Genomic DNA, 25376 nt, shown 5'->3' with positions numbered 1-25376 from the left:
TTGACTTGGTGAGTTATATTAATAGATTTTATACTGTTGAACCAACCTTGAAACCTGGCAGATATATAGTTTCTTTCTTACACACAATTGAACTTGGTTTGTTAATATGTATATTATAATATGTAATATAATATATATTGCTTATATATGTATATGTACATATTTATGTGTATATATGTATATATATGTGTGTGTGTGTATATATAGGATTTTTGCATCTCTGTTTAAGAGTGACATTGGCCTGCATTTTTCCTTTCTTATACTGTCCCTGTCTGGTTTTGGTATCAGAAATATACTATCCTTATAAGATGAGCTGGACAGTATTTCTCCTTCTATTCCACTCCCATCCCATTCTCTGAAATAGAATATAATAGTCTCTTTATTGTGTATAATATGTCAATTATCTTTTCTTTGAATGATCAGACAAGTTGTTAAACTATCTGGGCCAGGTGGTTTCTGTATGGAACTGTAAAACTGGTGATCAAAATGTTTTAATGGCTATGGGACATTCAGAATTTCTATTTTTCAATTTTAGTAACATACTTTTTAGATTTTCCCTTTTTTCTTCTATTTTAAAATTTATTGCAATGTTGTTTATAACATTATCATTTGTCATTTTTGTAATCTGAATCTGTTATTTTTCCCTTTAAAATCTTAATATTATTGGGCTTCCCTGGTGGCACAGTGGTTGAGACTCCGCCTGCCGATGCAGGCGACACGGGTTCGTGCCCCGGTCCGAGAAGATCCCACATGCCGCGGAGCGGCTAGGCCTGTGAGCCATGGCCGCTGAGCCTGCGCGTCCGGAGCCTGTGCTCCGCAACGGGAGAGGCCACAACAGTGAGAGGCCCGCGTACCACAAAAAAAAAATATATATATATAATTGATTTGTGCTTCTTATTTTTCTTGATCAGTCTAGCCTGAGGTTTGTTAATTTTATTGGTCTTCTTTCAAAGAAACAATTTTTTACTATATTGATTTTCTATACTATGTCTTTGTTTTTTGCTAATATTTGCTTTGTTTTAAAACCATGTTATTAAGTACATCTACATTTATAGTTTATCTTTTTAGTGAATTGAATTTTTATATGACTCTTTGTTTCTAGTAATGCTTTTTGCCTTAAAGATTAATTTATTTTGTACTAATAAATCTGTGGTACCTTATGTGTATTCATTCTGTTATTTTCAATATACCTTGTATCTTGTGTCTGTAGATAACCCATGGTTGGACTTTTAAAACAATCCAGTTTTACAATCTTTACTTTTAAATTTAATCCATTAAAATTGATGGTGATGAGTGATAGATTCGGATTCATCTTTAGCACATTATTTTTGCTTTCTGTTTGTATAACTTTATGTTCTTTCTTTTTTATTCTCCTTTTTTGTCCTCTTTTAGGTTGGTACAGGTTTGTTTTTCTTATTTTCTCCTTTCTACATTTTTTTCTGTTAGGGTGGAAGTTACATACTTTACCTTTTAGTGATTATGTTGCATATTTTAATATGCATTTTTAAGTTCCAAAGTTAGTATTTTTACACTTCTCCTGAATAATGCTAAGAGCTAAGGAATGCTTTAAGTTTGATATTCCTTCCCATATCGTATTCTGTTAATACCCAGAGTTCCTGAATTTTAAAATCCAATTAATTAGACATGGTCAAGATTTTTAGAATTACAAAGAAGTTTTCTTTTTTTTTTTTTGCACTTCAGACCTTCCTTTTCAGAATATTTTTCATTAGACTGAATTATTTCCCTTAAACAGTACTAGTTTACCAGACTTTTGAAATTTTCTCCTTTGAGCGTCTTTGGGAGGTAAACTCTCTCATTTATGTTTGCCTGAAAATGTTTCTCTCACCCTCATTCCTGAAAGGTGGTTTCTCTGGATGTATAATTTAGGTTGAAAGCTATTTTTTTCCAGCATTTAGAATCTATTTTCAATTATTTTTGACTTCCATAAAAGTGAACTGTCAGTATAATTCTCATTGCTTTGTAAGTTATCATTCTTTTCTTTTGGGTGCTGTAGCATTTTCTTTTTGTCTTTATTTTTGGAGTTTTATTATACGTTACGTAAGCACAGATTTCTTTTTATTATTATTGGATTACTGGGCTTCCTGAATCTTCCTGTCTTTTATCAATTATGGAATTTTGTAATTCTTTGACTCTTTCAATCTCTAATACATCCTTCTGGAATTACAAGTAGAATTTTATTGTACATCCCCATCTTGTGCCCCAATTCTACTAAACTGTTTTGTTTTCACATTTACTATCTTCAGTATCTGTGCTATATTTTGGATAATTTCTTCAGATCTTTCTACTAATTCTTCTGTATTAGAAGTACCAAACCACTCCATTGAATTTTTCCTTTCAAGAATTATAAATTTTTTTATATTTAGAAGTTCTGTTTTGTTCTTTTCCAAATCTTCTTGTTCAATTTTGATAATCCACTTCTTTATTATTCTTCCATATACTCTTTATTTTATATATATATTTGCTGTCTTTGTGGGTTTGATTCTGAACTTTGTTTTCTCAGCTCTTACCCGTAGTGTCTTTCTTCCTCATGTATTTAGTGCTTTTCTTTTTTAAAAAAAAAAATGTGAGCTAATAATCTTCCTATGAAATGCTTCAGAGCCTTCCAGAGATTTTATTTGCTTCTGGGAGATATAGGCGAGTCCAGCCAACCTGGGAACACTTTTTTAAAAATTTATTCCCATGAAAAAATCTTTTATTATGGAAAAGTTGTAAACATACACAAAAGAAGACAGAATAGTGTAACTCAGTATTTATCACCCAACTCTAACAATTAACAACTCCTGTCCAATCTTGTATCATTTAAATTTCTGTGATCTTATCCCCTTCCTATAATACTTTGAAGTAAGTGTAGACAGCATTCCATATTATCCATAAATTTTGGACTATGTATTTCTAAAGATAAGATCTCTTTTGAGATCTCTTTTGAAAAGCATGACCACAATACCATTATCAGCCTAAAAGTTAACAAAATTCCTTAATATCATCAAAAATCCAGTCAATATTTAAATTTGCAAATGTGTCATATATATATTAAACTTTAAAAACATAATGTATTTGTTTAAATCAGGATCCAAGTAAAGTTCAAACATTATCTTAAGTCTTTCATAAACTTTTATTTATTATTTATTTATCTTTGGCTGCATTGGGTCTTTGTTGCTGCGCACGGACTTTCTTTAGTTGTGGCGAGCTGGGGCTACTCTTCATTGCGGCGCACAGGCTTCTCATTGCGGTGGCTTCTTTTGTTGCGGAGCACAGGCTCTAGGCACGTGGGCTTCAGTAGTTGTGGCTCGTGGGCTCTAGGGTGCAGGCTCAGTAGTTGTGGCACACGGGCTTATTTGCTCTGTGGTACGTGGGATCTTCCCAGCCCAGGGATTGAACCTGAGTCCCCTGCACTGGCAGGCGGATTCTTAACCACTGCGCCACCAGGGAATCCCCTAAGTCTTTCATAAACTATCAGTCCATAGATTCTCCCCTCCATCAATCTGTTTGTTTCCCCTTGTAATTTATTTGTTGAAGATAACCAGGTTGTTTTTCTGTTTATCTTTTGCTGTATAACAAGCCTCCTGAAAACTTAACAACTTAAAACAACAATTCATTATTATTTCTCATGTTTCTTTGGGTTGACAGGGTTCAGATGGATACTTCTTGCTTGAGGTCTCTCCTGCAGTTGCAGTTAGATAGTGGCCACGGCTGATGTCATCTAAGGGTTGACCGGACTGATTCACATGTCTCACATACCTTGATATTCCTTGGTGTGTCTGCCTGCCTCTCTCTCTTTCTCTCTCTCTCTCTCTGTCTCTCTCTCTCTCTCTCTCTCTCTCTCTCTCTCTCTCTCTCTCTCTCTCTCTCTCCCTCTCTCTCTCTCTCTCTCTCTCTCCCCCCCCCCCCCCACTTCTCTCTCCCTCTCCCTCTCCCCCTCCCCCTCCCTCCCTCCCTCTTCCTCTCCCCTCTCCCCCTCTCACCACATGGCATCTCATCCTCCAGGGTCTTTCCGTGTGGTGTAGGCTTCTCACAGCATGGCAGTGGGTTATTTGCACTTACTACATGGCAGCTGACTTCCGAGAATTAAGAAGTGAAAAATTAGGCCATATCGTGGTTACACCTGCAACTGGCACAGTTTTACTTCATTACTTTGCCAGAGTCAGCTGGTCAAAATAGTCATAGGACCATCCTCCATTCAAGGAGATAAGGAAGGACTCCACTGTTTGATGGAGGAGTGGCAATTTTACATTGTAGGAAAATATGTGGGACAGGAGATATTTTCCCAGCCATTTTTGGAAAGTAAAATCTGCCACATCTGTACTGAAGAATTTGCAGTAGTCTTGACTGCTTCCCTAGAAGCTTGATGAAATATAGTTTCAATATTTTATGTCTATATCTATGCAGCGTTTGAGAGTGTGGTGGCAAGACTAATTCATAGAAGGCTAGGACTAATTCACACTACACTTTTAGCTTAAGGTTTTTCAGACTGCAGAGGTAATGTGAAGTCCAGCCCCAAACTCAGTTGTAGGTTTATGGTTAGAAATATCTTTGGAGAATCTTTTTTTTTTTTTTTTTTAATGGCATTACATCTAGTGGCAAGGCCAAGAGAGGCATGTATCCCCACTGTCTCTCTCTGTAGGGTGTTTTTTCCCCCCTAGTCTACCAAATGGGTATGCTGTGTTTAGAGTATCCTAGTTTTATTTCAGGGGATGTCTCCCATCTATGCCCTTTCCCCCATATCCCTAGGATTGGTGTCCTGTCCCTAGAGTTCAGATGGTCATTCTACCCCATGCCTTACCCCGCCAAAGATTGGCATAGTCTTGCTGGGCAGGCCCAGGCCTCAAGGGTTTACTGACATTGTAGATTTATTCTTTCCTGTTGCCATTATTTTTCGTTTCCAGTTATTCCTCTTACTTTCTGGCAGATAAACCATGATTTCTGTAAGATATTTTCTGTATTTTGTTGAGCATTTTTAGATGTTCTTTACTGGGAGGAATTCAATGTTGATTTGCTTTTGAAAGGCTGGAAATAGATGTTGACTAATATATTTTATTCTGAAAAAATTTGGAAACATATTCTTACTTTTGATATATAGTTAGTCAGATTTGCTATGTGTCCTTGAAGGCAAATGCCTATTCTTTTTGCTCATTAAGTTTTCTTACTAATAAAATTCAGAATTTTGAATTTAGCAAATTTGGGGTTGATAAAATATTGAAATTTTATTCTACTCCCTATAGAAAACATTAGAAAATCAAGGCATATTAGGATTTACCTCTTAAAATAGGAGTTGAATAAATAAAAAATGTTTTCATCACTTTTGGAATTGCTTATTAGAAATCATTCCTTTGAATAACAGTAGTTATAGAATAAATGCCAGTGTTTTGACACAAATCTAAAGATACCAGTGGGGATATCATCATGAATCAAAGGCTTTTCACACTGGATATTGTTTTGTTCAAATAATTTTTTTTTTCATTAGGGAAAGAGGCTGTGGAATGTGAAAACTGGAGATTCTATCTAAAATTATTAAGGGCCCTGACTGCTATGAAATTGATTCAAAAGAGAAACCTGACACAGTGAGAGAGGTGGAGGCATTGTGATACTAAAAGCAGCATGTTTTTGGGTGGCACTGGCTTTGGCTCTGTGTCAGATGGCCCTGGCTGGCTGATTGCTCTGTTTAGGATGGGATCCACCTTCCCACTCTGCTGAGCAGCTCTGTACCGATGAGGAACGCCAAGGCACTTGGCTTTTTTTGGCCATCATTTTGGTTAGTTATGTCCCACTTTATCCCTGCAGAGCACTCAAAAGCAAACCAGGTTCAGCAAGGTCATGACTTCTCCAAGGTCTTTCCCTGAGTCATTGCAGAGGCAGGAAGAGAGTGTGAGCTTCAGGCTTCAAAGCAAGGGATACTTCTCACAAGGGAAGTGATTTTAAGTGTTAAAGATAGGGCACAGGAGGGAAAAATTGCTTGGAATCGGTATCCAGAAATAGATATTAGGTCGTTGTAGCAATAGATTTTCTCTGTTAAACTCTATGGTAAAACACTTAATTTGCATGTGTTTTCTTGGATAACTCCAAAATGTGCCCTGGGGCTTCCCTGGTGGCACAGTGGTTGAGAGTCCGCCTGCCGATGCAGGGGATACGGATTCGTGCCCCGGTCCGGGAAGATCCCACATGCCGCAGAGCAGCTGGGCCCGTGAGCCATGGCCGCTGAGCCTGCGCGTCCTGAGCCTGTGCTCCGCAACGGGAGAGGCCACAACAGTGAGAGCCCTGCGTACCGCAAAAGAAAACAAAACGTGCCCTGTTTTAATTTTTCCTTTCCATTTCTGCTATGATACCTTAGATTCAGTGCTTTTATCTCATGTCTAGACTGTTGTAATGGTTTAACCATGAGTTATCAATAATAACCAGTCTCCCTTGCTTCATTCCAAAAGCTGGAATATTTTTTAAAGCATTTTTTTTTTTGATATGTCAGTCCTGTAGTTCTTAAACTTTTACACCTTGGCCCTCTAAACCTTCTCCCCTTGAAGAATGTCCATGTGCCCTAGCTTGGAATTTAAGTCTCTTTGCGATATGATCTCACCCAAAATTTAAAATGATTCTTTCCACATACTATATACAATGCCCTGGTCAAATGAATTGTTGTTTTTTCTTCACCTCGCAGTTTCTTCTGCTGGTTATTCCAACTCTCCTCTCCACTCCTCAATGATTACCACCTATGAGAATCATCCCCATCCTTTAAGATCCTCCAAATATAAAACCTTGTCAGCGTAACCTTCACTTATAATGTTGATTTCTATTGCTGTTGTTTTTGCTCTTACTTACTGTATTACTCTGTGGCATTGGTCACATAATGTCTTGCACAGTAGTACTTTTGTGTAATTACCTTATTTTCTTTTCTGAGCCAAACGTTTTCAAGGCAAGGACCATGTTTTAGGCCTCTTTCCAGCTCTCGTGTGGCCCATCATAATGATTTCCATAAGGTAGACTTAGTAAATACATCTTGAAGAATTTTGTTATGTGTGGCCACATGGTTCTCAGAGCTGTTGCACCGTATGAGGTGGGTGATAACCAAAGAACCTGCCTGCCCATCTCCAGTTCTCATAGTGAGTGCTTGTATTAGTCAAAGCCCTGTTTAGATGGCATCACTGCGGGAAGATTTTGTGGGTTCACACTAGGCGTAGCTAAACACTCTGTACTCTTGGGTGTCTTTCTCAAACCTCTTTGAATCTCTGTTTAAAATACATTATAATTTGTGTACAAATCTGTGTCCCCTCCTTTGGTGGGAGAAACTGTGTCATGGTTCTAGGTGTCCCCATAAACCAGCTTGTTCTCTGAATCATGGGGGCTCCTAGCACAAATGTTTATTCTGTGTCTGTGCGTGTGTGTGTACTGCTCCTGACTCCTTTGTTATCATCTATTTATCAGATGTAAACTGTGAGGCTAATCTTTCTCTCATAGATTTTGATTTCTGTGGATTTATTCCTGAATGACCTTTGTTCTGTTTTAACAAATCATATACAATATCAAAAGGAGGTAAAGTTTCACTTCCTATCCTTGTACTTAAAATAATCTCCAGTTTCAGAAAGTAGGACATTTTTGGGTTTATATCCATGAAGACAAGGACTTTTATAAACTTTAAAGGACATACTTAACCTCTTGAGCGCTCACTAAATCCTTGCTCTGTATGGAACACTTGTGTTAGATGTTGAAGATAAAAATTGTTCTAAGTTATGGTCTCTGCCCTGAAGGAGTTTAGTGGATTTCCCCTATTCACCACTCATATCCACCCCTAGGTTGAAAATGACCTTGCCTTCTTTGTGCCTTGTATCTTTCACATACAATAAATTATTTGCTTCCACACCTGACTTCAACTAATAACCTGTAAACCTCTTAAGGGCAGGTATTCTTTCTTATTGTTTTATCTAACACAAGGCCTAGCACAGGTGTTCGATGAATGTTTATTTAAAAAATAGTTTTCCAAGCAAAGATAGGAGCAGGTACAAAGGCCCTGGGTGGGAAGCTTGGTGTATTGAGGAGCAGATAACAGATCAGTGTAACTGGAACCTTGGGGAATCAGGGATTCAAGATAAGGTCAGGGCTTCCCTGGTGGCGCAGTGGTTGAGAGTCCGCCTGCCGATGCAGGGGACGCAGGTTCGTGCCCCGGTCCGGGAAGACCCCACATGCCGCGGAGCGGCTGGACCCGTGAGCCATGGCCGCTGAGCCTGCACGTTCAGAGCCTGTGCTCCACAACGGGAGAGGCCACAACAGTGAGAGGCCCGCGTACCGCAAAAAAAAAAAAAAAAAAGAAAGATAAGGTCAGTGGGAGTGGGACCAGATCACTCAACTTCAGCATTATTGTCGTTTTGCATAATTCTTTGTTGGTCATGACCGTCCTGTGTATTGTAGGGTATTTAGCAGCATCTCTGACCTCTACTTACTAGATGCTAGTCGCACCCTTTCCCGCCAAGTTGTTACAAGCAAAAATGTCTCCAGACATTGCCACGTGTCCCCTGGTGCGCAAAATAGTTCTGGGGAGAAACACCGATGTAGAACCTTAAGGATAATTTTACACTGCTTAGGTTTTATTCTAAGTGAAACAAGAAGCCACTGAAGGATTTGGGGCAGGGAAAGCAATGAGGAGAGTGGGTTGTCAGGGACAAGAATAAAGCAGGGGCTTCTGAAGCCAGAGCGGCATCGAGAGCTGAGGGTTGCTGAGTGGATGTGAAGGAGGCCTCGGAGTTTGAGCTGGACCTTGAAGGGACAGGATGGATTTAAACAGATGTCAAGTTGCAGAAACAGTGCCAGTTTGAAGAGTGGCACATAATGTGCAGGACACGTTTAGGGAACGGTATCGTTTCAGGAATCTGTGAGGGCCCCCATCACAGACTCAGTTGCAGGAGACTTGGCGTGGGAAGCCAGGCTCGTGGGACCTGCTCCGTCCTGCTTGGGCTACTCATCTCCCACTGTCCTCCCCTGCTTCCTCAGCATGCCAACCTGGATGGGTGGCATCACAGCTGTACTTTAGACCCTCACTCTGGCAGCAGTAAGGACGGATGGGAGAGGTACAAGAGAGGAGGAGGGTGGAGGGAGTGGTTAGGCGGCTGCCGTGTAATCCAGGAGAGAGATGATCAGAATCTGAAGAAGGCAAGAGGCAGTAGGGAGGAGGGGTGAGAAGCAAAGATGTCACATGGCATTTTCAAAAAAATGCTGTTTTCTATATTTCATACAGTATTATTTCCATTAAAAAGTGCCAGATATTTTAATATTATTTTCATTCCATTCAATCTAGTTATTCAGACACTTGTAGCTAAAAGAGATACCTTAGAAGTGGCTCATGTTCATACATACAGGTTTGTTTTGCAGGAACAACTTCTCTAACGTAACCATTTGCGTTCTGGGGTCTTTATGGCAATAGTTGGGGCACCATGAATTTTTGAGCATAGCTTTTATCATTTTGTTCAACAAACATATCTCCAGTGTTTACTATGTGTAGGACACCATACTAGACATTGTAAGCCTTAAGCATTGAAATTAGGCAAAATAAATTCATTGCTTTTCCCTCTTTGGACTCAGTCCCCTTAAAATCTCTCCCATCTGTCCTTTGTGTTTCCCCACTACTGTTCGTTTAGTTTGAACTGCATCATCTCAAGCCTGGATTATGGCAGTGTTGTCGTCTCTGCCTTCAGTCCTGACCTCTTCCAACACGTCTTTTACAATCCAACAGAGCCCTCCCTCTAAACACAAATCTGATCACATCACTTGCCTGCTTAAAACCCTTCAGTAGCTTCCTGTCGCTCTATGATAGAAAGAATTCCAAAGACTTCAACAAAACATCAAAGTTCTTAACTTCTTCAGCCTTATTTTCCACCTTTCCCATCTCCTCCTAAGCACCAACTCTATTTACTTTTCTCAAAATGGTAGCTCATTTGCCTGTTATTTTCCCCTGCATCTCCATATCTTGTCTCCCAGCTGGTTATGGCTTACGTTTTAGGACTCAGCTTAGATACCACCTCCTATGCAAACTATCCTTGACTTAGGGCTGAGTTGAGTGCCCCTCCTGGGTGCTCACCCCTGCTGTAGACCTTTAACACTGTGGTACTGAGAATGCCTATTGATTTGTCCAGCTCTGCTACTACTCTGTAAGCAACTTGAGGGCAAGGACTGTGTCATTAGCTATAGTTTTATTTTTAGGATCTAGCAGAGTGCCATTGAACGATGAATTAACATGCATTCATTTATCCAATGAACATTTATCTAGTGTCCACTCAGTAGTGGGCGCAGTGCCATGTGCTAGAGCTTCAGTGGTGAACAAAAACGCACATGGTTCCTGTCCTCATGGAGCTTCTGGTCCCTGAGGGAGACAGACATCATCCCAATAATCATGCAAAATGTGACGTTGCAAATGTGTCTGGTACCGTGAAAGACAAGTGATGGTCCTTTAAGAGTCTATAAGAGAGGGTTTGACCTAGTCCCAAGGTGCTGGGAGTTCCAAGGTGCTGGGAGTTCCAAGGTGGTGGCACTTAACACTGAGATCTCACACAACAGTAGGATTAGCTGAGTGAGACTGGGTGGGAAGAGGAACACAGGACGGCACAGGAATCACTGTATATGAACAGGCTTTGTAAGAGGCGGTAACCTGGCAAGAATGAATGACCAAAATAATCCAGTGTGGCTGCAGTGAGAGAGGGAGGGTTGAGTCTGGAGAGGGAGCTCTGCAGAGGCAAATCAGGCAGGACCTTCAGGTCAAGTTGATAATTTTCCCTTCCTTTTAAGAGCATCAAATAGTCTCAGCGTGGTTGAGGGAAAGGAAGACTTTTTGAAGGGAGTGATGTCAAGAGACAGAGTAATTATATGTCTGTAATTATTTTGCCCCAGAACTTTTATTTATTCTGGTGGTTTTGCGGTTACCTTTGTATTCTACTTTCTAAAATCCTCATTCCACCTTCTTTGGTATTATGCGGCCCCTTTTTGCTAGTCTCCAGCATATCTAGCTCAAACTCGTTTTACTTGAAATAGTTTAAGAAAGCATGGAGGTGGCTCGGGGTAACATGCATGACTTTGCTGCAGTCAGTCTTCTTTTGACCCGTTGATCTGGCCAGTGTGCACATCCTTAGGTTATTACAGTTTACTTGGTGACAAGATTTGGGGATCCTGCCCATTGATTACTATGTTGGTACCTCTAATATGGTCTTGAGTGATTTAGTCTAAATAAGGCTTGAAACTATGTGGTATTTCCAGATGTTGTTCACCTCCCCTCTTCCCCCTCCAAAAGGTTCACATTTCTACCGATTAACAAATAAGTTTTAATTTTTTGTGTAGCTAATTAAGAGTTTATAGTTGCCACTCAAGAATGTATACATGCTATTTGTCATTCACTTTTTAATTAATTGAGCATTGACTATGCATCATGTACTCTGCTTAGGTATTCAGGATAGAGTCTAGCTTCTCATGTTACTTACAGTCTGATATCAAAGACAGGTAAACACATCTACAATTTCAAAACAGTGTGATGAGTCCTGTGATAGAGGAAAGTGTAAAGTGATAGACAGGGGAACATAAAGGAGGAGATCTAACCTAACTAAACTCACCTATCTCACCTGGGCTGAGGAAGGAAAAACTACCAGAAAAAAAAAAAAAATAAAGGCGGCTGATTTAAGTCTTAAGGATGAGTAGGACTGGCCCAAGGAAAGAAGGAAAAGAGAGGTTATTCCAGGTAGGGATGCTATATGGGCAAAGACACAAAAGGCATTAGTGAGTAAGACATATTCAAGGAATTGCATATGGTTGAAACTGGCCGTGATATAGGCTCCAAGTAGGGCAGAGGTCAAAGATGAGGCTGCAGATGTAAACAGAGGCCAGATCATGAATGGCCAACAAATCCACAGGCAGGAGTGAGCAAATCCTGTATGCTCCACCTGACGGAGTAGCCAGAATCCACCCACTTCTTGCTATGTTCACTGTTACCACCCTGGTTCTAACCATGACAGTCTCTTGCATGGGTCATGGCACCAGCCTCCGAACTGGTTACTGTTTTCTTCAGTCTGTTCCTAACACAGCAGCCGTGATGTTTAGATCATAAGCAGGTCATCTCATTCTTCCCTTTAAAACCCTACAGTGGCTTCCGACGGTCCTCAGAATACAAGTCCAACTTCTCATAGTTCTCTTTAGTGCTTACTACTGTTTTAGATACTGTCTAGTTTACTTGTTTATGTTGTTTATTGTTGTCTCTGTCAGTAGAATGTAAACTCCATGAGCTCAGGAATTTTTGTCTGTTTTATTTGCAGATATGTCACTAACATCCAAGCCTGTACTTGTTACTAGGTTGGCAGTCAGAATTTGTTGAAAGAATGAATGACTGAGACCCCACATGTAGCATGATATTCACCGCATTAGTCACTACTGAACAAGTTACTTCAGTTCATCCTCACCTTGGCCCCCTTTCCGCTGCCTTAACCCACTCCCAATTCAAACCCTTATGCTTTCAAACCATTTGTATTGCAGTGAACTGGTTTTATGAATATGTATCAATCTATTTGTCTCTCAAGGAGATTTTCGTTCTTAGCCAAACCTGGACTAAGTAAAAATATGCTTTTCTTTCTTGTGTCAGCTGTGATGAGTTCTCTGAGAACATGATTAGACCCGTGTGTGCAAGCCAGGGGTGAAATCCTGGCATTTCAGTGAGAAGAGAGCAGTATTCTGAGTAACTGTAACAGGATCTCAATGATAACAGTCACTGGGTTCCTAGTGTAAAGACCATTCTCATTTTTTAAAGCCAACCTCTCTGTTTCCTCAGATTGGTCATACTCAGCCTCTTGGCGCTGCTGCTTCCATGCTGTGAAAATGGACTGCTCTATTTTCTCAGGCTCCATAGGGGTATTAGGTATTTGATTTCTTCATAAATAGAACAGAGAAATATAACCAGAGAATAACATTGTGGACACATTTGACAATATTTATTTAGTGAGTAAAAGAGCTAGACCTTTTGTTACATTGTCTGCTCTTCCAGTCAGTAAATGTTATTGTGACTATTTGGCAATGTTTGAAATCAGCCTGTTCTTATTAGGGGAGTACAATTACCTTAATTATAATGTTTCATATGTTGTTAAACAATTATTTTCATATACTATTAAGGGTGAGAAATGGTCTTCTATGTACTTTTTTGTCTTTATTTTTTTAATTGAAGTGTAGTTGATTTACAGTGTTGTGTTAGTTTCAGTTGTACAGCAGAGTGATTCAGTTTTTTAAAATGTATATGTATTTTTTATATATACTTATATATGTATTTTTATTTACATATATAAATCTATTCTTTTTCAGATTCTTTTCCATTATAGGTTATTATAAGATATTGAATATAGTTCCCTGTGCTATACAATAAGCCCTTGTTGGTTCTCTATTTTATAGGTAGTAGCATGTATGTTAATCCCAAACTCCTAATTCCCCACCCCCCTTTGCCCTTTGGTAACCATAAATTTGTTTTCTATATCTGTGAGTCCATTTCTGTTTTGTAAATGAGTTCATTGGTATCATTTTTTTAGATTTCACATAAAAGTCTTAAGGTTGCTTTTCTTAAGGTTGCTTTCACATCATTAGTCTCCATGTGCTGAATACTGTCTGGGTGAACAGCATATTGCTAGTCAAGCAGAGAAGGCATCATGCCTGTTTTTAAGGTACCTATCCTGTTTATGTTAAAAACAACCAGTATTACTATTGCTACTGTCACCATTTATTGAGCTTCTACTCCGTAACTATCACTGCCATTTAAGTTCCTACAAGGTGATTTGCCTCAATTACTTCATTGAAGGATGTCAGTAGCTCTTCAAGGTAGTTCTATATCTCCATTGTTCCAATTATGTAATTGGATGCAGAGACGATAATTAACAATAAGCAACTAATAAGCTGTGACTTAAATCAAGCTAGAGGAGGTGTGCCATGTGGCAGCTTTGCGTTTAATTGTTAGGGGGATAGTATGAGGAAGATGAAGTCTCATTCAAGGACCTCATCTTCTGGTAGATACGAGTATCAAGCAAAGCGAATTGGTTTCTTTGGGTAATCTTAACTCCCATCTGGAAATATGACTAGATAGCAGTATGAGTGCTTTCTTCACATGGTTTTGTTACCTCTTGCTACAGAAAGGAGCTGGATATCACCTGGATCTCTTTTGGGTGGCCATCCTCATGGTGGTGTGCTCCTTCATGGCCCTTCCGTGGTACGTGGCTGCTACTGTCATCTCCATTGCTCACATCGACAGTTTGAAGATGGAGACAGAGACTTCTGCACCTGGAGAACAACCAAAATTCCTAGGAGTGAGGTGTGTTACGTCAGAGAAAAATGGCTCTATAAAACATACCATGCTCACATCTATGTGTCAGTCAGAAAGAAACGGACAAATGTGGAGGAGAAAGGGCTGGTGATGAATAATTTATTCCTGTACTTGATGTTCTAGAAAGGACTAAATTTTCATTTGAAAGAGTCTTCCATAATTTCTTGAGTTCACTTTTTATCTTATATACATTTCCTTTGATTAACAGCAGACTAAATTTTGCAGAGTAAAAACGCAGACGGGTCATTCATTTTCTTCAACGTGCAGGTCGTTTTAGTGCTCAATCACAATCATATATATATATATATATAACCAGACCCTTTAATTTTTTGGCTCTGTTGAGACTCCCTAAAACTATTGAGTCTGCTTATGCTTCTCAAGATGCTATGAAAGGAGGGAATTCCCTGGCAGTTCAGTGGTTACAACTCGGCCTTTTCACTACCAGGGCCCCAGGTTCGACCCTCAGTCAGGGAACTAAGATCCACAAGCCACGCGGCCAAAATAAGATTCTGTGAAAGGAGAGGAATTCTTATTTTCCAGTTCATTTTCTGTCCCATAAGCACTGAGAAACCTTGACCTCCAGCAGTTAAATCTGGGTAGCCATGAAGAGCTCTTATGAGACCTTTATACTTTATTGCGTGTTTTGCAGCGGACTCTGCTCCTAAGAGCTTGGGTGAATAGCTCACATGACAGAGCCATCGTTTCCCATGCCACAACAGTGGGTGATTTTTCTTGGGGTGAGGGGGTGTTGTATGGGAATCGTATTTGTTAAAAAGTACTTTTGTTGTTGTAGATTTGGAAATGAGACTGATGGGATTTACTGCACTTAGGAAATTTCCCTGAGCTGTTCGTTAATTAGAATGTGGGACAATGTAATAACTATCTCCTATGAAGGAAGGTGTAATTACACAACAGTACAAGTTGTTTAAAAAATAAGGGCTTCAAGTAGGCCAGTAATTGGTGGAACCAGAGCAAGTGATTTTTCTCTCCTGATTCTAAAAGGACAAAGGATTTAGCAGAATCACTTTTTTCTTGATGAATTCAAATCACATACTGCAATAGTTTTAAGAGAATTTTGTAGCTCTGTTAAGCTTATATGCTGTCCTTGAGGTATTAATTACATATGATATCCGTACCTTTGCTGTCTTAGCCAAACAGTGATTCCACCCATGTATAGTGTTTTCTGAAGGTGAAAAGACAAGAGCATGTTTATGAAAACAAAAGGTAGATTGGTAATCTTTTGATTTGGTTTCAGGGAACAAAGAGTCACTGGAACCCTTGTGTTTATTCTGACTGGTCTGTCAGTCTTTATGGCTCCCATCTTGAAGGTAAATATGTGAAATACTCACTTCTTCCTCCTTCTCAGAACACTGACAGATAATTGGATATGTGAACAGTAGAATTTCTTAAGAAATATCTGCAAGATTGTTATCACATCCATACACACTGAAGGAAGCAGGAGTCAGGTAGAATGAAGACTTTAAAAACTTCTACCTTGATTTCCTTCTCACTCCTTCTATTATTATTATTATTGCAGTTATTTGGTTGAACCATATTAAATTACCACTATTCAAATTTTTGGACCTACGCATATGGCAGTTTCATACAGTTCTATCTAACTAACTGATCTCCACTCCCCATGACATTTTTCACTCTCCTAGTCTCCCTACATCCTTTCTTCCCATCACTTCCCATTTACTTGTCCCTAAATCCTGCCCTCCCTTCCCACATTGGACTCCTGGATAACATGAATGACTCACAATGATCATTTTGTAATTGTTCTCTTATTATTAATTATTGCTGACTGTGTTTCTGTACTCTTTGAATCAGAAGGCCTAATAGCCACAAAGAAAGAATGGAATAAAATTACTGATTTGTAACTAGAAAACTTTATAAATGAACTTTTGAAAAAGAAAAATGACAGATTATTTAGAAAGTTAGGAGTCAATGTATAGGTTTGATTGACGGGGTGAATGTTTAATAGATAAATATAAACTATATATGAAAGCATATTTAGAAGTAGAGATAGTACTTAAAAAGATTAACATATATCTGTCATTGAAGCTTCCAGTTTTCTTTTGTGACACATATATTTTATTCTTTTTTTATTACATAACAAAACTAGCCAATTATTGATAATTTGTATCTTATGCTTTGCATCACAGTACAAAGCATGAATATCACCTATAGACCTAATAGCTATCAACAATCCCACTGTTAGCAATATCCTTCCAAATTTTTCTCTAAAAATTTTTGTGTATCTTTAAACAACTTTAATATTTCAAAAGGTTTTTTGAATGCTTATTTAATTACACAAGTAATAGAGCAGTACGTTCTTGGAAAGAATTCAGAGAATACAGAAGTACAGTGAAAGGCAAAAGCTCTCCATTTCTTTCCCATTAACACATTTATATGTCAATTGCCAATCAGATGAATTTGTGGAAAATAGAACTGTAATTTCTTAACGTATAGCTAGGACTGACTCTGCCTTCAGAGTATTTAGATTACTGCATACATTATGCACAAAATACTTTGTAAACAGTTAAAAGATTTAAATATTCATCTTTTGTCACTGGTTTCTACAGTGTCAATTAGCTGGTTTAATTTCTGACTGGAATCATGAAGGAATATGTATCTCAGGTAATATGTGGGGAAGTAAAACTAAAAGTAATTGCAAGGAGTTCGTTTCTGGTTATATACAGAGGACCTTAAAAAAGGACAGATCTTTTGTTCTGTGAGGACAGAGGGAAATCTGTTGTCAGTTTGGCCAGTGCAGAGCGAATTGTGGGGGAGGTTCGAGTTGTTATGAGTTTCACAGCATCAAATCCACTTCCAAAGTGCTCTGTGTTCCTCTCTTGCCCCGTAGACGCCAGCACATCAGCTGGTGGAAAAGTCTAATGACAGCTTTTTACTGCATAGGCAATGGGACCTCATCTGGACAGATCAACTTGTAGAGATCATTGTAGGTAATTATGACCTCACATTGTGGGAGGCTCTCTAGGAAGGAATTTGCCCCTGGGACCCCTGAAGGTGGATTCACACGACACAACTGCCAAGTCTCTTTTATAGGGTCTCTTAGTTCTTAAGCCACTAGTAAGAGATAAATAGAAATCTTCCCATCAGTTCGTATGTACTCATCACCACCCACTCTTTCTTTAATTTTATTTTTATATTATTCCTTTTCAATAATGCAGTATAAAATCCTAACTCAGAAAAGTCAGATGTGTTTTAAAATTCTTCTTTGTTTGTTTGTTATAGCAAATTGGCTTTAATCTTGGAGAATCTGTCAACTGAATGATCATGCATGGTTCCAAAGGGACACAGAGAACAAACAGTGTATAAACTGCTATTTTTAGGAAGAGCTGCAAGGCCTCTTCCTAACTGTTTTCTCACCCAACTATGGCTGCAGAGGAGTTAAAGCTGAAAGCACTTTTGTTCTTCATTTTACAATGATTCTTTTTGCCCCTGATATGCAAAGCACCGTAGTATCTACGGGAACAGATTATAATACAGAGAAAGGAAAAAGATAGATGTAAGGGATCAGTGAGTATGAACTTGCTTTTGCTTTGACCTTCCTTAAGTACTCATGTTCTGGCTCACCCTCATTCAGGTACTAGTGTCCATAATTGTGGCTATTTCTACCTGGCAACTTTGAGTTAATGCAAAGAGTCAGTGTAAGCATCAGTGGAAAAGGCAGCTCAGCAAACATTTTTGTTAGGCCATCTTTTGCCCAAACTGTGGGAAATGAAATTGTTTAGTTAGTGTAGCTTCCAACATATTGTGGGGAACCTGGGTTTAAAAACAACAAGGATAAAATAGTCTAGCATTGACTCTTGTGGTATGTTACTTCAGCAAGTGAGGCTATTCCTTACTTCAGGAATCACATCTGAAAAGGTCAGCCAGTTTCAGATCACGTGCCCTTCTTAGCATTGAAGTTTGGTAAGCTATGTGCTTTCACTACAGAACCCTTGTTAGCTCATCTGAAAAGTCAACACAGGAAGAAGCAGAGGTTGAGAGTAGTTTAACTAAAACCTAAGTTACGCCTAAGAAGAAGTCAAGATTAACAATTAACCTCAGAATTCACTCAGAAAGTGGTGTCGTGAGTTACCTTGGAGGAGGGAATCTTTTTTCCTCCACTGTGTGACTGTGTTTTAAAGAAACAGGTGATGACTTTAGGGAACGGTTTTACTTAAAAGAGCTGCCTTTGAAAGGCCGATCAAATGAATGAAATCAAGAGAAACATGTGACTTTTAAAAATGGGATGGCTCAACACCTTCCCTCCCACCTCCCTGCATCCATCACAGGTTTGGTGGCCTCCAGTGATGCTAGTTATTTTCTCCCATGCGTTAAGCAGTGTGGGTAGTTGTTCCCCGTACCTACTTGGGCAGACTTACTTTGAACATTGATTACTTTGAAGTTGATGGACCTGTGTTTTGATCTCTTTGCCAGAATCTGTCTTTTTACATAGAAGAATGTAAGGAATCATAGTGTACTAGCTTTAAGTTCAGGAGGCTACCCCTTGACCTTGGCCAGCAACAGTGGCGCATGCCTCAAATCTCACCACTGATTCAGTACAGAACTGCTGGGAAGCAGGAATAACTGGCTTCCTAGGCTGGCTAGATAGTTTAGATCTGTGTTTCTGCAGCAGAAATACTGCCTGTTAAGCTAGTGTTCTGTATGGGGAGACTCGGTAGACCAAAGAGCAGCAAATAGATGAAAGACAGTTCCTGGAGCTTACTTTTTCCATACTACTGGCAAGTCCGAAGAAATAAAGATCAAGAAAAGTTCACTGCTACTTCTGTTCCCTTTGCTTGAATTAGTTTATCTTTAACATGAGGAGTGGCCAAAATTTATCTTTCAGATTTGTTCAGTGTCCTAAAATGTGGAGGATAGTGTTTAATTTGTATTTGACAACAGTTGTTGAGCTCCTGCTGTATGCCGTACACTCTGTTCAGTAACAGAAAAACAAGGAGAAATGATAATGAAGATGCTGCTGCTGCTGCTATTGTTGAAGTTGATTGTAATAGAAGCTTCCATTTATTGAGCTTGGCCTTGGACTAAGGGCTCTGCACAGGTTTTTTATATTTAGTTCTCCAGTCACACCTCCAAAAAGTATACTTACTTATGTTTGAATCCACTTTATAGATAAGAAAAATTATGAGTAACTTGCCGGGTCACAAAGTTCTTAAATGGTAGAGCCGAGATTTGAACTCAGGCAGTTCTGACTCCAAAGCCTGATCTCATATCCATCATGGTTTACCACCTTTTAAATAAAACAGTATTTGCCCTCTAAGAACTTATTCATTTTCATTTCTCATGAGATGATCTTCCCTGGTCTGATTTCTGATTCTCTTATGTAGTGAGAAGGATGGCATTTTTACAAACTGCTCATCATAGCTCACTCCACAGTTTCTTGTGACTAGGGACCAGATTGCATGTCAGAAGCTTCCTTACATTGATTTTTAAGGCTTAAGGGTATTAGGATATTATTTTAATAACATATTCCTGAAGACAGTTGTTATAGTTGAAAAAGCAATATTGTGGAGCCTAGATAAAACCAAGCCTTCAAGTTTGACCTCTGTAGCCATCCTTCTGTCCTAAACTCCTGCCACCCAAACCCACCACAGAGGGGCCAAAGAAAGTGGTGCTTTGCACTTGTAGGCTTCTTGACTTATTACTAAAAGTTCTGATGGTAATGACATCAGTGCCACATTTATAAAGTATGTATTATGAGCCAGGCACTGAACTAAATGTTTGTTCTATGTAATCTTTATCATAAGCACTATATGGATGAGAATACTGAGGATGGGGAAGTTGATCGTTTTCTCTGAGTTGCACAATCAGTAGTGTCAGAATTGGAACCCAGGTCTGTCTAACTTTTATGCCCACGATCTTATCAGGACCTCATTCTGGGTTTTATACACACACACCCACACACTGACTATGATTCTGCTGGGAGACCTCACTCTTATACTGAATTCTGTGCTGTGGATGCTACACCCTCTCTTTTTTATTAAATTTACCCTTTTTACATTTTTTTTTGAGAATACTCTAACACCATCAGAAAATCAAAGGGAGGGTTAAGTCACCAGAATTTGAAAAATTTGGTAACATAGTCTGAATATGTTAAATATTGATCTCATCTCAGTTTCACTATTCTGCCTGGTTATAGGATCAAGCACTTAATTTTTTCATTTTTAATTTTTATTAAAAGCAGTGTAATATTTATTTACAATTATGCTTTTTGGCTTTCTGGGTATGATTGATTATATAATTTTTTGCATAATTTTATCATTTGGCACTTCTTGATATGCCTATGAACCTAGTATACCCTGTGTTTTGGGGTTTTTTTTTGCGGTACACGGGCCTCTCACTGTTGTGGCCTCTCCCATTGCGGAGCACAGGCTCTGGACATGCAGGCTCAATGGCCATGGCTCACGGGCCCAGCTGCTCCGTGGCATGTGGGATCTTCCCGGACCGGGGCACGAACCTGCGTCCCCTGCATCGGCAGGCGGACTCTCAACCACTGCGCCACCAAGGAAGCCCTACCCTGTGTTTTTTATATTTTAATTTCTCCTGTCTTGCTTTATAAAAATGTCTACCTACTATTACTATGTATATTATACTAGTTTAACTTAAAGTAGGATCCTACCTTTTTAAATCACAGTCTTCTTTTCCTTCCTTTGGGAAATTTCTATTGTGATGAATGATTCTATTGTGATGAATTTTTAAGGGTTGACCTCCTAACATGACTCATGAACCAAATCCAATAAAAGGTATCCTCTAACCCAGTAATTCTGTTAAATTTCATCAGAATTTCCAAACTGGAAGATTTTTATTGAGACACTACACTATCATAAAGAAAATGGTGAATTTCATAAGACATTTGTATCACTTTGAAATTGGCTAAAAATCAAATTAATAGCCTCCTTTATATGTACTATTTTCACCAAAGGATAATTTTTTTAAAACATTATCATATCTAAATCTGTTCTCCTACCCATTCCCCATTCTGAGTTAATGCTGCCTTCTGATTTTATTTTGCGGTTGGTTTGGCAAATAACCTGTCATCATCCGTTCAGAGAGAACAGACCTAGGCACCAAGGCACAAGTTGCCTTCGCTCTGGCATTAGAACTACATTAGAGAAAAAACTAAGCTTAGGTGAGGGGTTGGGCTAAGGTCCAGGATCATCTATGTGATTACTTTCTTTCAAGTCAGAAAAACACTCAAATTAAAAAGTAACTACTGCAGGATTTCTAACTAGTTTCCCATGAACTCTATACTTCTTTTTCCCCTTCCACCTTTCATTTCTTCCCAAGAAATGAGAAGTGAAATGATAAGAAATCTTCATATATTAAGGAAGAATAGAAGTGGCCTTGTCTCTAGAAGATATTTTTAAAATTGAGAAATAAGTCAAAACTATGGAAGGGTCTTTTTGTTAGTTTCCTATTGTATTTTTTTGGTAAATTTGTATGGAGGCATCATAGGGAATGGAAACACGCACATTCTTAAAGGAAATAAAGGCACATGTCCCAGCGTAAGTGGCTTGGATGTAATGTGTTCACCTCTTTGTGGTGACTGTTGGGTATTACAGCCCACATGGCTTCCCTGCCACTCACACTGTCCCTCCCACCACCTTCAGCATTCAATATCATTTATTTTTTTCTGAGCTCAAGATCAAATTAATTATGTTAAAATTGTTAGTCTTTTTTAGAAGAAGCATGCAATGTTTTATATAAAGAAGTATATTTATTCCATATACGTTTAACAATTTTTACAGCTAACCAATAACAGTTAGAGGCAGTTGTGACCCGTTTTGGAATTTACTGTTTCTCTAGTAGTAGCCAAACGGTCTCAGATACAGAACTGTTTGAGGTGATCACAAGGAAAGGCTGATAGAAACTGTGCTTCAATTTCTTAATACATGTGATAGTTCTTTAAAAATTACTCTAAAGTTATACTGTTTTCTGGCTACAGTAGTCTCCTTTGTGCAGATTTGGTAAGATTGGACTTAATTGATTGTGGTTTTAGTATTTGAGCTTTGAAAACTCCTGAACTTGAATTTCTTTTCAAAATCCAAGCTTGAGAACCCATTTTTTTTTATTGTTGTTCAGATAGAAGACTTCCCAGAAACAGAGTCATCCCTGATTTGCTTGGTTTCCACAGTACTAGAGACATTTCAAAGGTCTAGGAATAGACAAAACTTAGGAACATCATCTTGGAACTTCTCATTGTTAAAACACTTCACATGACTGTTCAAGACTCTTGCTAATTAATGCATGAAATGTATTAATTCCATTTTAAATATTAATTCCATTTTAAAAGATGTGTATTAATCTGTGTGTGTAATTAATTGCTTCCAGATGCTCCATGCTCCTTTCAAGCAGTGTTCTCATTAATTAGTCCTCTTAATATTCCTAAGAGGAAGAAAGGGGACAGTTGTTTGATGTTTACTTAATTGAAAGAGGCATTTATACACCGAGCTGATAGATCATTTGGTGAAAATTATTTAGAGAAAAGTCAACAGACTATTGGGAAAGAAATTTGGTCTCCGGAGTGGGGCAACCCTCTGCCTCTCTTTCTGCTTCACAGCCCATGCAAGCATTTAGTTCACACGGTCATTCCTTTCTTAAAAGAGACTTCTTTTCCCATTAAAAAGTTATTTTTAAGGTCATGCATTCTAATTGTTAAAAAAATGCAAACAAGAATCAAATGAAAATTGAGTCTCCTTCACCCTCCTTTGTTGCTTTCTGGTACAAAGAGTTTAGACGTTTATCAATGAGGAGTTAAGCACACTGATCAGTGGTCACTGTATTATTAAGTCCTATCGTTTAGTCTCAGATTTAGCCTTTATTTAAACTATCGCTCTCTCTTACTGTTTTTATTATTGTTTTTTAACGTTTCTCCAATTTTCTTCCATCCTAGTTTATTCCCATGCCTGTACTCTACGGCGTGTTCCTGTATATGGGGGTAGCATCTCTTAATGGTGTGCAGGTAAGTTTTCCATAGCAATCTGAGCAGAGTCATATTTTTCTAGTAGTATTAAAAACAGTCCAATAATAGGTCATTGAAGAAAAGTGCTAATCCTTAACTGCTGAGGTTTTAAAATGCATTTATTTCCTACTTTCTCCACCATTCACCTGTGTTTCTGATTTAATTAGTAAAGTTAGCTTGTGTTAACAAATGTTATCATACATACCCATTCTCGAAATAAGCTGTTAGAAGCCATTTGGCTAGGAAAGTGAGAGAGCTATCTCTGACCTTCCTCCCTTCCTTCCTTTGATGGAAATCTAACCTTTCAGTGTGCTCGAGATACTGTTTATCCATTTGCCTTTACCTTATACTAAGAACAGGCTATTCTTATTTGATGTGCTTTTCGCATGGCTGAGATCATTGATCAAAAGTTTTGCACCAGTAAAAGAATCAAGTCAATGTGGTTAATGTGCTACTTTTGTCAAAAACTTCAGCTGTCACATCGTGGATAAAACTGGCCCTCTTTTAAAAAAATCATTAGGGGAAACTTTGTAAGGGACTTTGTCTTTCAATTGAGGTTTAATTTAATTGGCACCAGGAAACTGGAAGTACTGCTCCTGCTTTCTGGCACCTTGTTAACTGTAGCCTTATTTAGCACTTAGTGATGTTTTAATGGGAAAAAACTGCATGTTCTGTGAACATCATAAGAATTTATTTAAACCCCTTCGTAATAGTCCTTGCTTTTATTTATTGAATTTAGATTAATTTGATTTTAGAGTCAGATGGAGCTGGGCAACTGGCCAGACCCTCAAAAAGAGAAAAGGCTATTTTATTTTTCCTTGTTTAGGTCCATTGAGTAGAGTTCTTCACCATTTGGATATTTATTACAAAATACAAGGTGGTTTTTCATAGATGGGACTAGACGAATGTGAATGTGGGTTTATTTGTGCCCATGAAATTTTGGGGAAGTGTAAATGTGTAAAAATATTTTTACCTGACATTGTAAATATTCTTTACTACTTTAAATGGAAAAATATGAAACAAATATGGTCCCCAAATTAATAGTTCTTATTTTTGTTTGGCCTAAATAAGTCAGTCTAGATCAGAAGTTTGATTTTATGTGTTCTAGGTGTGTGATAGATGGTTGGAGCTTAGTACATGTTTATTAAGTTAAATAGAAAGGGAAAAAAGTCAGCGATTCCATAACAATGGAAAAAATCCCTTGCTGAAGGGACAGCTAGTGGATTTCTTAAATTCTGCCATGGTGTTGCCCTATCACCTTTTCTCTTTACTTTTCTCTTGACTCTTCTTCTTTTAGACCTTTTTGGCAAGATCTGAGTTAGCAAAATATTTTATTACTCCAGTCTTTATAAATGGGAATACTTCTACCAGTCAAAAATAGCTCTGGAGGAAGAAAGAAAACTCTTTAGATAGGAAATCACTTCAGAGAAGATTGTGATAGTCTATTTACTTTTACATTTTTCTCTTCCCTCCAGCAAGAAAGTAGAGATATTATTTCAGAGTTCTTATTACATAATTATTCAATTCAACAGCTATTTAGTGAGCATCTTACATCTGAAAGTTCCTATGATAGGTACTTAAGTATCATCCTTATCATCAGCATTGATGTAAACCCAGCGGTTATTCTTTGAAGCACAGCACCTGGCACATAGGTGCTCAGTAGTCATTTTAGTACCTGTTTATACATGACAGTGTAATAGCCTCTCCTAGATCAGGTATCTAGTTGTTGACGCTGTGAAACTCACTGCAATGTTCATGTGGCTTTTCTCTGAAAAGAAATGCTAATTCATTGCTAAATGTATTAGTTAAGTTATGCCATAGATAAATAATGTGGAATTTATGAAAATACCAATGCATTCCCATTTTCAAGTCAGATAGTTCCTTTATATCCTTGAAACATTATTGAAATATATATGATACATAGCATCTCCTCTTCCTTTCAGATAAGACAGCTGCGGCACAGTTAGATACATGAGTTTGATGTCTCCCTTCAGCATATTATTACGAGAATAATAGGCACAAGATCTAAGATGCAGACAATACAAGTAGAAT

At 38.4% G+C, this 25376-nt stretch overlaps 1 protein-coding gene across 4 annotated transcripts in view; it reads left to right on the top strand.

The window, feature by feature from the left end:
- SLC4A4 (solute carrier family 4 member 4) overlaps positions 1 to 25376 on the top strand; it is a 401333-nt gene that overhangs the window by 362014 nt on the left and 13943 nt on the right. For all 4 annotated transcript variants that reach the window (XM_029234897.1, XM_029234898.1, XM_029234895.1 and 1 more), the window contains 3 exons: positions 14139 to 14317; positions 15585 to 15657; positions 23256 to 23324. In XM_029234897.1, the coding sequence (XP_029090730.1) occupies positions 14139 to 14317; positions 15585 to 15657; positions 23256 to 23324 (321 nt within the window). The remainder of the gene's footprint in view (positions 1 to 14138; positions 14318 to 15584; positions 15658 to 23255; positions 23325 to 25376) is intronic.

This window comes from Monodon monoceros, unplaced genomic scaffold, assembly GCF_005190385.1.
Source record: "Monodon monoceros isolate NGI ecotype Baffin Bay Population unplaced genomic scaffold, NGI_Narwhal_1 Super_Scaffold_20, whole genome shotgun sequence".
Taxonomy (NCBI): Eukaryota; Metazoa; Chordata; class Mammalia; order Artiodactyla; family Monodontidae; genus Monodon; species Monodon monoceros.
Note: the sequence above shows the minus strand (reverse complement) of the source record. Positions and strands in the feature narration are given on the sequence as shown.